Below are 13,835 nucleotides of genomic sequence, written 5' to 3'. Positions count from 1 at the left end.
CCACTGTTACTATTTTGTAGACTTCTGAGTTGCTTCAGCAGGAAGCTTCACCATTTGCTAATGAGACGCCTGTTCCTTTTGGATTGGACAGAGTTTGGCATTTGCTACTCTGCATCCTCTCCTTCGGGGGGTTGGACCAGACTCATGAATAGTGAGCCTGAGTGACAATATGGAACCAATCCTTGACAGAGCACACATTCCTAAGCAAACAGTCACTGCTCAGTAGAGGACATCTCATTTAGCTTATAATGATTCTAACTAATTTATCACTCTTGATAGATTAAAATAAAATCTCAGTTTTATTGTTCAGCTCTGTAGGGTGTGTGTGTGAGGGTAAGATGAAGCCACTGTAAATATCTGTTTAAAACTCAGGCAATTAACCAAACCAAATAGCAAGTCTGACTTTAAGGCTATTTTGATTCCTTCAGAATAGTCATGAAAACACTGAAAAAAGGGAAACAAATAAAAGGTCAACTCACAGAGTCTCCAGGCTGTGGAGCCCATCAAAGCATTTCTTTCCCAGGGAGTGGATTCTATTGTTATGGAGATGCCTGAAGGAGAACATTACTGACAGTCATGAAGGCACACTGCACATGGAAACTTAGGCACAACATTTTGATTGCTGAAATCCAAAGAAACTTATGCGAAAGAATGCACTGATTATATATAAGAAATGCTTTGTTTAACGTTTTTGTTTGTTTGTTTTAAAGGCTATCTGCCCCGTTCACTCTTCCCACAGATGATTCTATATTTGAGGTAGCATGGAATGTATAATAATCACGGAGTGAGCAACGAGACTGATAAAAGTAAATTCAGGTTGTTCAGTATGGCTTTGGGATGTAGGACACTAAATAGAGATTCTGACCAACACTGACAAATGGAGGATGGAGGGAAGGTCCTAGGTGTACTAAGCACATTCTCTATTAAAGCTGATGGCTTATCATGGCTACATTCCCAGGGTAGGGCTACAGGTTAAGAGGAAACAACAATCTCAGCCACAGAGAATGGGGATCAGATGTTTTGGCTGCCCAAGGAGAGTAGTTATCTTGACATAGTATAAATGGCTCTAATTATCATCTTTGGCTCAATGGTTAAGTCGGTTAGGTCAGGGCCAGTGAGAAGAGCTGTGTGCATAACTGAAAACTGGACCAAGTCATAAAGGGGTTTTTGGAAAATGGGCTTAAGGATGGGGGAAAAAGAATAGCTGGATCTCTGTAAATCCATTCCCTCTAGTGGAGGGAAAAATTAAAGCACCTACCCAGCTTCTGGTGGGATAGAAGCATCACCTTTGTATGTGAAATTCAGTATAGAAATTTGTTACTTTCACCCCACATGTCCTATCCTTTCAGACTAATGTTTTCATTCTAATAAATATATGTTGGTTTCATGTGACATCTTTGTGACATTTATTGAGGATCTTTTACATGCAACACATGAGGAAAGAGGGTTGAGGGGAGCCTAAAAAGATGGATGAGATGCTGGCCAGCCCTCAAAGGTGTATATACTGCAGTGCAAGAGACTGACGTGTCATCAGGAAAAGTGGAGTGATTGAAGACAGCGATGGGCTGGTGGGGGGCATGGAGCAAAGCCAGAAACAGTGCAGAAGACGCCTTCCACGAAGTCACCATGCAAACTGCTCTTAGAGGCTGTCAAGCAGCTACTGTTGTCCTATATCAGGATTGGTTGACTATTATGTTATACATGTGGGGCATTCTTCTACACTCTTGAACTGATTAGTTTTCAAACTATTACTTGAGAATCTTTTTGATTTACTCGAAATAGTGAAATCTGGACCTCAAAGGAAGAAAGCCATACAAATGCATAGCTCGCTGTCAAGGGTTCATTCCTTGCTTCTGTTCCCTTGTTGGAAGGGGTTCAAGAAGTTCTTATTAAATAATAAGAAGGGCATATTTCAATTTGACCTGCATTATAAATTATTATCAGAAATAAGGGATTTTTTTTATTAACTTCGGTCACAGGACTAACCATACGGTGTGGTGATTACATGTACAATACACAATGGCTTCCCTAAGACAGAGGTCATATTTTGTTATCTTTGAATGCCTAGCAGTGCTTGGCCCTTGGCAGGTGCTCGATAAATGCTGTTTAATTCTTTTACACAATTAGAACATTTATGAGTCATTTTGGGGGGTTTTCCCTCCCTTAAAATGTCCCTATTCAAAGTCTGAAGGGCAATCTGTTTAAGGTCAAGGTCTTACAGTGAATTACAAGGTGTTACAGTGAATTTAGAAACTGTTAAAAGAGAGAGGAAAAAAAATCAATAAAACTTACAGAACCACCAAGCTGGAGAGGTTTCTAAAGGCGTTGTCTGGTATGTGGTGTATTTTGTTCAGGGCCAAGGTCATGGCCTGCAGTGCTGATAAACTTCTGAAAGCCTGGACAGGGATTTCTGTCAGTGCGTTGTCATCCAGCCACAGGTGCCTCAGAGAATACAGGCCACTGAAACAGCTGGGGGGCACGGAGCTGATGTGGTTGGCATCCAGACGCCTGGGAAGAGAGCAAGCAAGAGCAGAAGCAGAGAGCGAAGCCCAGGCACAAGATGCGCCGTGCAGGAAAACCTCAATATGTTGATTAATAGGAGTGAAACAGGGCTCGGGGCCCTCAGGACCCCCTGACATCTGGAGCATTCTGCTCTCCTGGTAGCCTCTTCTCACTCATGAGTAGAACCACTGCTGTAAAATTCCACGGTGCCGTGATTCTCTTCCAGCCTTGTGGATAACATGCTTTCCGGCAAGGAAGTGGCCTCCCCTGGGGTATAACGTTTCAGCCTGATCTTTTAGCTTCCCTTTCTGACACCAGGAGAAAGACACCTTCTTTCCTCCTTCCCACCCCAAGACAAACAAAGGCTGTTACTTTCCTGGACTGTTTTGAACACACAAAACATACTTATTGACTAGCTCTGGGAAAAGATAATTTCAGTATTTGAAAGGGACGAAGTAATTTTTACAAGGCTGTCAGAGGCCTGCCTCAGGGAGAAGGGAGGAGCCCCCCCCACCTTTTCTTACTATTGTGCTGAAAAGCCTAAACCTGCAGGCTTTCTTGCTCATCCGAACCAAAGGCACTGAGCAGATGTTTGTTTTTCTTGACATTTTAAACGAATAATAAAATTAACAGCTTTCCCAGTTTTTGCTTGCTTTTTCTATACACGATTTTTTTTTTTTAATGGGGAAATACATCTAAAAATAGGTCTAGTTAATAAACTGTTGCAGCTTCAGGGCCAGCAGAGGGAGTGCAATACATTTATTTCACCCTAATCCTAAACATAAACAACGGCTGTAATGACAATGCCTTAACTTTTCATATTGAAGTGACCAGGCAGATTGAAATTTCCTGTAAGGTGCGTGAACAACAGAACCATCAACATTCAGCTATGCATCCGACAGCCCTCATTCATTTTTTCCAGTCTGTTCTCAAGGCTCACACATTTGTTTGCGTTTTCAAAGCTAGGATTAAAGAAAGAGAAGAGGTGCATTTTAAGCAGCGCATGTATTAGGAAGGATTAGAAAATCACGAGTGGATTTTGAAAAATGTTTTAGGAAGCGCTTAAGACGAAACAGATGCAGGAAGCACACAAGGATCACAAAATAATCTCCTGCAGACCAAATTTAAACAGTTTAGAAATAGAGTTCTCTGTGGTAGGGAGCTAATCTCAGTGGAAAGCAGCTTCCTCACTTTTGGTCACACATTTCACTCCACTCATGCCCTGGCTCCTGCTTCTCTGACTGAATGGGGAGGGATGCCCTCAAGGCCCTGGGCCAAGTTTTGATACTGAGATAAGGTCACTTGGAACAAACAAGTCCGGTGTCACAGCCCACTCACAATTAAATTTCCAGTAGAACAACTATCATTTCAGGCAGCAGAAACGCAGCTTCCAAATATCTCAAGGTTCTGTCTACAAATGGAACTGGAGAGGTTTAGACGAACTCAACACCGTCTCTTCCCCTTATTCCAGCAACAACATGCTCGGCCCGTGTTCAAATAAGGTATAATGTCATTGGGGCCTGAGGAGGTGCTTGTTTTTGTTTGACTAAGAGTAAAGCACATATGTAAACTCTCCTTAATGACTGCACTGATTAAAGCATGAAGATTTTATTTAGATAATATGAATTTCCGAGTTTTAGTTGACGTACTGATGATTGCTAGTTGCTTATGCGTTGAAACTACAAGTGCTTCTAAGTCCTGAAAAGGACTGACATTCAGGTTCAGTGTAGCTATCAGGTTACATGTACAGAAAAGGCTTTCTCTGCATTGAGTCACAGGCTTGTCTTTTTGGCTATTTAAGTTACTACCAAAGTTTCTGCTGGATCTTGAAGTGACCCTGGTATCAGTTTCCAATGTTAAAAAGTCCATTTCTCTGGATAGGTGTCTTTTATGAATCATCTCCCACCTCCAGTAAAAAGGATGTAATCTGGCTTCTACACCGTGATCTTAGAGCAATTTGCCATCTAAAATGAGTAGGACGGGGCAATTCTTCACAGTCCTAATACTCCAAATACTAATACACCCTGACCCAGTACTCAGGTATCCTGAGTGCAGCATTAAACGTTTCTCTTTCTCAACAGTTTCTTCATCCAAGAAGATCCCCATAAATGGTATTCCTTCTCAATGCGGTGTTTTGAAGTCCATGTCCACCTGGCTGTAGTGGTCCAAACCTATTTCAGAAAGTGGTATATTGTTCACGCTCAGAGGTATTATCTGAGTCAATCTTAACAGAAGATCCCAAGGCAAACCAGAGTATAGAATTCATCATCCAACCACTCATACAGGTGGTTCTTACAGAGCAAGGTTAAGACTGTGGACAAAGCAGCTGGCAGGGCACGAATTGTGCCTATTCAGTGAGTAAACAGAAAGCTCATATTATGTCAACCTGGTCTGGTGGGGCAGCTGGGCGTTTTCCATTCATATGCTTGAAAATGCAATCGTTAAGCACTGGAGTGTAAGTAAAACGCGAGAACACAGTACGTGAAACACACGTAGAAATGTGGTTCTATAATATTATCAGGAGCAACAAGAATAACTACATTATATGGCTGCACTTTTTAAGGGTTTTTTGGTTTTCATTTCTATTTCCTGCAAGTCACAAAGGTGTGTGTGTGTGTGTGTGTGTGTGCATAGTCAGCTCAGAACCTGTGAATCAGTGCAGAGGTTTGGGATGAGAAATTTTGGGTCCAAGTCAGATAGCAGCTGTATGACCATGGCCAAGTCAACAGACTTCAGCTTTCACATCTGTAAATTGGGGGTAACTCTATCTTACTAAAGAAAATAACACAACAAGACTTTGTAAACTATAAAGCACCTTAATGATTTTTAAATTATTACTGCTTGAAGTGGGTTAACAGTTAGCATTTTTGTCTTTTGACCATAAAACCAGTCAGAAAAAAAGAAGTCTGTTAGAATTTTCCCTTAGCCAAAAGTTGACTATGAGTGCCAGCTTGTCAGTGAATTTCAGTTCTGAGACATGCAGACTACTTCTTTCATCCCTCATAACAGAAATGATGAAGAGGTGTCTGCGATCAGACACCCTTACTTTTCAGCCTTCAGTATTATCATTACCTGTATGTGTGTGTGTGTGTATCTATATTTATATCTATCTACCCACCTATCTATCTATCTATCTATCTATCTGTCTGTCTATCTATATCTCAGTATCACAAAGGGCAAATAGTTGTGTTCCTGATACATTACTGAAGAGTACATCTTCACTCTGAAGGCAAAGAAGAAGTGGTGACATGTGATAGATGGCACATCCTCAGAGAAAGTTCCTAGCAGTGATCTTGGCATTTAATTATCCATCAATAAAGGGGCAGAGGCAGCATAAAGCCTGCGGTGCAGTTAGATGTAGCAAAATGAAACACTTTAACAAAGGGAGTGGCCTCACCTTCTTCTGGACAAACAAACCTCTTAATTATTTATGATCTTGAAATGCAATTTGAAAAGTAGTCACTATATAGGAAATGGCACCCATTTTATGCTCTGTATGTTACTTGTAACTTACAGAAAATGATAGATAAAATAAAATGTTACCCTACTTCCTATGTCACATGCAACCACCTACATAATGAGCATATGGTAAACTGGAAAGTGCGCTGAGTTAGGAGAATTAAGACACAAATTTAAGTCAAGACTCTGTCACTTATTAAATTCTGAGATTAGGGGCATTCTGATGAATTTCTCTGAGGGTCAGTTTTCATATCTGTAAAGCAGAATCACAACATGTCACACAATTGCTATGGGAATTAAATGAGAAAAATATATGCAGAAGGGTTTTGCAAACAGTAAAGCACTCTACAAATGATAGGCTTATTACTGGAGAAAAATCTTCACATTTAGGAAGTAGTATCATTCCCCCTGCCCTGAAGTTTCTTTTGTTTGTTCTGAAGCATCTTAATCCTTTGTAATTTCAAATCTCTCTATCGAAGATTGCCATTTTTTTTTTTTTTTTTTTTTTTTTGGGTCATATGGACTGGCAGGCTGGCTGATTTTCTACTCACTGTACATCCTTAATACATATGTCCAGCACTTCATGTTTTATATGTATATATATTTGCGGTACGCGGGCCTCTCACTGTTGTGGCCCCTCCCTTTGCTGAGCGCAGGCTCCGGACGCGCAGGCTCAGCGGCCATGGCTCACGGGCCCAGCCGCTCCGCGGCATGTGGGATCCTCCCGGACCGGGGCACAAACCCGTGTCCCCTGCATCGGCAGGCAGATTCTCAACGACCGCGCCACCAGGAAAGCCCCAGCACTGCATGTTTTTTGGGGTTTTTTTTTTGCGGTACGCGGGTCTCTCACTGTTGTGGCCTCTCCCGTTGCGGAGCGCAGGCTCCGGACGCGCAGGCTCAGCGGCCATGGCTCACGGGCCCAGCCGCTCCGCGGCATGTGGGATCTTCCCGGACCGGGGCACCAACCCGCGTCACCCTGCATCAGCAGGCGGACTCTCAACCACTGCACCACCAGGGAAGCCCAGCACTGCATGTTTTGATTGGTGTTATAGGAAGGCTTCCTTCACAGAGAAAAGGAGATGCACACATGTTTTGTGTTTCTCCAGCAAAGGTCCAAAAAGTCCCCAAAGGCGAAAATGGCTGAGGAAAAATATGATATCATCTAGTGCAAGAACAGAATTTTTATTAACTATGAGCCTCTATGGTGTCACTTAGAGGACCACAAGTGATGAGAAATGGATTCGTCATGCCTGTTGCGCATATGTTGAAACTCCTTCTCTGGAGGGAAGCCTGGAGGCCGGAGGGCTCTACCATTGCCAAAAGGGATTCTACTGCACAAACTGCTGGGCCAAGGGGGCTGTTTCTCAGGGACTCTGGGTTGTCTCTCCTCACCACTGGCACCTGGTCAGGACCATCCATTTCACCCTGACAGTCTTCAACAACTTTGCGTATACAAGGTAAGCGTTTGGAGTCTGAATAACTTCACTCCCAGAAAGTTTCTGGATTACTAAACCTATGAGAAACGTCTCACCTTCCCCCAAGTGATCTTCAAGATCTGCATAAAACTCTTTCTCTGGGATGGGGGTGTCGTGTTGTCTCCAGAGTGAACATCCTAATAATGGATGTGCTGTGGAAAGGTCAGTCTGATAGCTGTGTGCAAGAGGGGCTGGGGGGACAGGAAGTGATCAAGGCAGTTGCAGTCATCAGGGTGAGAAAGGAGGAGTGCTTTAAAGAAGTATGGGAATGTGGAGGAAGGCCTGGTATGAAAGATGTTAAATAAGTGGGTCTGACCAAACGTGGTTGGTCAGATTTGCTGGATGTGACCAGAAGGGAAGACAAAGAAGCTATGGTGGCTTAGTGTTCTGGGCAACTGGGTGGAGGGAACCATGCAGGGATGAATGTTACCCAGTATTATACAAAATAAAGATAAAACAGAACTGCATGTTCACCGTGAATACAGTTCTGTAATATCAGTGTATCTTATGTGAGGAAGAGCTGGAACGTAACAGGCAAAAAAAAAAAAAGAAAAAATCAATTTTTAATGTTAGGCAATGGCAAAAAAAAAGTGCTTATTTTCTTAACTTCTCTCTGAAGTTTTTCCCTAATGTTTTCATTCATAAAAGCTTAATTTTACAAATTTTCTCTTTTAAAAGAAACATTTTGCCAATCTGCTCCACACTCCTGAAAGGAATTTTTGCTTTATAGATGGCATTATGGTAGGGATTAGAGAATCTATGAGGTAATTCTTGCTATTGTTTCTCCAGAAAATAGCCCTTTACATATATCTTGTATATGCTACCTTGCCAATGTATCACACAAACTTATATCTTTGTTTGAGAATGTCTTTGATGAGCCATTAACTACAAGGAAGAAAGCGTTAATCAAAAGATAACCCATTGATGTTGGCTAATTCCCATCTCAGATGACTGTAATATTGTCAATTATTAACATGGATGACTGGAGAAAAAAAAAAGTCAAAGGTGTGAAGAATGCTGCAGCTGCAGGTATAATACAGCTTATGGGACTCTTACAATAAACAGAACTATGAAGCACAGCATTTGACACAGCTATTTTATATTTGGATGAGCATTTTTCTTCATAAGTTTTAAACAAGTGATCAACTCTCTTGTACACACATTTGTACATTTTATGAGACCATTTTGAACAATTCCTGAAGAGTCAAATGAACACAGTGATTTAGTTCATTTATAAAATGTTAAGAAATGAAAAGTTTCCATTATTATCTAACTTTTACTATGAAATGAAAAGCATGTAGTTCCAAGCTTGTATATAACACAATTTGACCAATTCCCTAAAGTCTTTGTTATGGTGAAATTTTACTGAATTTGATTGCACTGAAACCAGTGGATCATTGGAATTGAATTTGTCAGATCATTATAATAATACTATCTGGATAGAATTTTATCTATATGAACTCTTACAGATTGAATTCGTGTTGATTTATATGAATTCTTCCTAATAATATGAGTCATTTTTATTGTTAGTATAGTTTTTTAATATTTATGAAATCATGACAATGTGGGATTCCACCTTCTAATGAAATTTCCCATCTATAACCTAGGAAAATACTAAGCATATGAATTCATATAAACACCATGATTGCTTATATGGGAAGTTCTTCTTCCATCTTTCTATTCTCCATCTTATTTACTGGTAAACTTAATGTAAAACCAGGAAGAAAAATTATTGCTTTAGACTTGTCTCTGAAAAGGTAAAAAAGTTTTTTCCGTCTTTGCAGCTTGGGGAGAGGGAAACTCTATAGGTTCACTGAAGTGTAGTAACTTAGAGACTAGTCCCAACTCTAGTTTCTGTAATTACCTACAGATGGACAAATCCACTAATGGTGATTGAGGTCAACTTCTTTCACCAAAAAACAAACCCTGGAGTTCTAATTGTAACTTTTCTTGGGAAGGGTCAGATATGCTCCTGTCAGAACTAATAGTCATATCATTTATTCTTTCTCTCGGATGATTACCAGGAGTTTTTTCAGGATTAAAAAATATATTTAGTTACAAAAAAAAATAATTTAGAGACTAGTCAGCTGGCTCGACTAGTAGCTGTACGAAGTGTCTAATAGAACCAAACCTCTGCCTCTCTGGCATCACTGGGAAGTACAAGACTCCAATGAGAAATATATTTTAAAGTCAATTTACATGGAATTGCTCAGTTTATCCGAGGTCACCATGGCTGTGAATTTTTTAACAGGGAGATGATCTACAGCCAAAGTAACATGAGCATTGACTTCTTTAGCTTCATTTTTCTCCATAGAAAACAAAGACCTCCTTTTTGTCAGGAGCACCGTTAGTCTCCCAGCTACTACCAGGGTTTGAAATCCGGGGGTCATTTTTGCATCTTCCATTGCTGTCCAGACTAACATTCACCAAGGTCTCTCCATTTATCTTCATCTCCAAGAGTGTCGACTTCCACTGCCTATTAAGTCTCTTATCTCTTCACACCTGCGTCACTACAACAGCCTCTAGCTGGTCCTTTTGCTTTTGATCTCTTATCTCTTCAATTAATCCTGCAGGCTGCTGCCAGACGAGTCTCCCTACAACTGGGCTCTATGTCACGCCCGTTAGGAATCCACAGTTCTCCCATGTTACCATTCCTTTCAAACCCAAATTTTCCATTCTTATATTCAAAGCTCATCCACCTTATCTAGCTAAACTTTTCTCTTATTTCTGTGTCCCAGTCAAGTCCCTTTTGTAGCTTCTTCCCACAGTACCTCTGAGCCTTGTGTTCAGGAACATCCTCTCACTCCTGCCTAATCTGAATCTCATCAACCTGAGACAATATTATGGTTCCTCTCTCAACCCTATTCTTGAAGTGGGGAGTCCTCAGCTAAGCCAATGGGAAAGCTAAATCTTGTAGACAGATCAACTTCAAAATCCCTCAAGGAAACACTGGGACCCAACTCTCGGCTCAGGGAGGGCAGGGAGGACAAACCAGGGTACAGAGGTAAGAGCTTGGAGCCAGGGAGATCAGTGAATGCAGGCTACGGTCAAAGCGGGGGAGATTAGCTGATCTTGAGCAGCTGTTTAGAACATCATTTAGAGTTTGATGCTTTGGTTCAGTTCAACAGGTATTTCTTGGGTGCTTTCTTTGCAGGTACAGTACCTGGTGCTGGAGATCTAGCAGTAAACCAGGCAGACATGGTTTATAGAGCATGTTTTCTAAAGGGTAGTCTGTCAAATCATTACAATGAAGTGTTAGGTAACAGGAAATGCATGGTAGAAGGACCTAACCTACGTTTCAGTTTTCTTTGAGATCTAGATCTGGATTTCAAGCTGCCTATGTGACATCTCTACTGAGTTGTTCTTCCTTAAACAAGACATTTGGTTTTGAAAATGTTCAAGACCACACTCATTATCTCCCCAAATGTCATGCTCTACCAGCATTTCTTATCTCAGTGATGGGCTTGAGTAAATATGTGATTATATAAACCAGGAACTTAGGAATCATCCTCCACACCTCTTTCTCCTTCATTCTTTGTAGCCAATTCATTACCAAATACTGCTAATTTCATCTAAAACTTTCTCAGATCCATTTCCCTTTCTCTGTCTCCACTGCCCCCATCCTGACAAAGTTCTCCTTTCTCTCCTAGACTATTTCAGTAACACAGATCCAATCATGCCCAAAATCTTCCAGTGGATTCTCACTGCTTTTACAATAAAGACTAGAATTTGTGACATGTCCCAAAGAGCTTTCAAGGGGTCTGGACCCCACCCGCCTCACTAGGCTCTTCTTGTACTTCTCCCGCCTCATGCTTCCTGCTTCGGCCACACTGGTCTTGTTTCTGATCCTTGGTGTACCAGCTCCCCTCTCCCCGCACCATCACCACAAGGTTTTGCACATGTAGTTCCCTTTGTCTGGAAAGTTCTTCCCTCTTCTCTTTGTCTAATCAACTCTTACCTTTGCAATATGAACAAGATACCCTTTTCTCACCTATAGTTTCCTCATCAGGAAAGTGGAGACAAATTCCATCTCCCAGGTAATGAGGGAATAGACAACCAAATGCGTAGGGAAACAGTAAAAAAGTCTGACTGGTCCACACATGAATGAATATTGTTCTCTTCCCTTCCTCAATTTATTTATTTCTGTCCTGAAGCATTACTGCTTTTCCTCCTTTTTGTAAACCTCCATAACCATATACCTAGAGGTACTGTTTGTTTCTGTCAGGTTCCTTCCCCTCACATTAGTGCTTTCTGTTGCGTGCCCGTTCTCTGTAGTGGATTTGCTCAGGGAAGCACAATAGCGTAGTGGTAAAATTGGCAGATTTTGGAGCCAGAAAGACCAGAATTTTTATCCCAGACTTACCTCTAGCCTGACTCTATTAAAGCCAAATGACCTTGAGAAGGTCAATTAACCTTTCTGAGTTTTCTCCTTCCTCCTCACTAAGGAAGGGATAATCTTGGCTCCCACCTCATGAGGTTTCTTCGAGGGTGATGCAGGTACGAGTTTTAGTAAATATTGACGGCTCCTGCTTTTATAACTGAGGGTGTTTTTGATTTTGTCCTTGTCCTGTTCCTATACTTTGCTGCTTCTTTTTTTAAAATAAATTTATTTATTTTATTTATTTATTTTTGGCTGTGTTGGGCCTTTGTTGCTGCGCGCGGGCTTTCTCTAGTTGCCGAGCAGGGGATCTAGGTGCGCGGGCTTCAGTAGTTGTGGTGCACGGGCTTCAGTAGTTGTGGTGCACGGGCTTAGCGGCTCCATGGCATGTGGGATCTTCCTGGACCAGGGATCGAACCCGTGTCCCCTGCATTGGCAGGCAGATTCTCAACCACTGCACCACCAGGGAAGCCTCTTTACTGCTTCTTTATGTGCCTTTTCACAAGTCATCAAGACCCCATCTCTCCTGAAGAGGGGGAAACACTTTGCCCCGTTCACAGTGTGCCTTCCCATAGCCGTCATTGTTTTAGCTTCTCCCGAGTTCAACCTACTTTCCAAAGTTAACCTTTATTTCACAGTACAAGACTAAAAAAAGTTCATCTTACTTCTCATTCTATAACATCCATGTTCTCTTTTGGTTGTCTATCTGATATGACTGTCATGTCTGTGATTTATCATAGCACGGGCAGATAACCTGATGTCACAATATTTCATGCCTGGGTCTTGCTTAAAGTCTTCACATTTCTTTTTCATTGGATTCTGAAGACTGTGCTCCAATTTGATCTCTCTCTTCTTGTGGAAAAAGGGCTCCTTCGCCTTTGAAAATAACTTTCTCCTAATGTTTAAATGGGGGGAGGGGGACAAGGCAAAACTCCTCTTCAGAACAATTCACTGCGTGCTGGTTTCCACATGGTGTGTGAAATGAACTCCGAAGAGTGCAACAGACAAAAGCCTTGGCCTCTAGAACTTCTCAGTGCTCCTCTATCCCTAGGCGTACCTAATATGATGGCACTTCTGTGAAAAACAAAATACACCAAGATCATGGTGTATTTTTGTTATGTAAACTTAAAATTTCTCTTTCTGGACACTATTTTAGTGGAAGGAATAATGTCACTAATACTAAAACCATTGCTTTGTTTTTTTTAGCCCTTTTGATCTTTTAATCTTATCCTCTCGGTTACCTCCCTTTGCTTTCTTTTCTTCTGCTCCTTGTCTTCTGTTACTTCCTTCCCACTCTTTAGCCTGGGCCTGAAACCCAATAGGCTCCTGGACATTAGCAGTGGAGAACTGCTGCTGGTTCCAGGCTTGCCTTACTTTCTGCTCGGCACTGCGATTCCTCCTCACTTCCTCTTCCTGCTTATTCTCTTTTTGGATTATTAGTAGCAAAACCCTACTATGAAGAGTTGAGGTGAAGTTATTGACATTTCACCGGGTCCAAGGAGGGGGGTGTCTGTAGCCCTTAAGCTGATGTCACAATAAGATGCTCAGGCAGATCTTATTCCAGGCAGGAGTTATATATTCTTCTCGGCTTTTAAAATAATGTCTTGACTCTAAAGTAGATTATTAGCTCATTGGAGAATAGAGACAATGCTAAAGACATGTCTAATTCTCCCTTCATTTTCTGTTTACCAACTCATTATTTTTGTGATTGTGCATTTTCCACAATTAGTTTCGCTAGTGCAGACTTGGCATGAAAATCAACATGTATTAAGTAATATCCTGGTTAACTGGACAAACATGAATGTGTCATTCTCTTTGATCACCTTGAACTTCCACTAATGACAGTGAGGTGCTTGAACATCATTAATGACAATCAACAAGTGAAGCAATGATTTTTTTTCATAGATCGATTTCCTAACTATTAATACAAAGGTGTGAGGTTATGGGAGGGTTAAGTTTTGAGTTTCCATCAAATCACTGTAATCTGATCCTAGTCCTCAAATGACTATAATGCCAAAAGT

At 41.3% G+C, this 13,835-nt stretch overlaps 1 protein-coding gene across 3 annotated transcripts in view; it reads right to left on the bottom strand.

Moving 5' to 3' along the window:
- The window catches only part of LGR5 (leucine rich repeat containing G protein-coupled receptor 5), a gene marked incomplete at both ends in the record, with an annotated part of 121,338 nt that overhangs the window by 22,015 nt on the left and 85,488 nt on the right, over window positions 1-13,835 (bottom strand). For 2 of the 3 annotated variants that reach the window (XM_079716020.1, XM_079716021.1), the window contains 2 exons: window positions 480-551; window positions 2,293-2,508. In XM_079716020.1, the coding sequence (XP_079572146.1) occupies window positions 480-551; window positions 2,293-2,508 (288 nt within the window). The remainder of the gene's footprint in view (window positions 1-479; window positions 552-2,292; window positions 2,509-13,835) is intronic. The other variant, XM_079716022.1, reaches the window with a different exon arrangement.

Source organism: Hyperoodon ampullatus (assembly GCF_949752795.1).
Source record: "Hyperoodon ampullatus genome assembly, chromosome: 11".
NCBI lineage: Eukaryota > Metazoa > Chordata > Mammalia > Artiodactyla > Ziphiidae > Hyperoodon > Hyperoodon ampullatus.
This window is presented reverse-complemented; position numbering and strand designations above follow the sequence as displayed.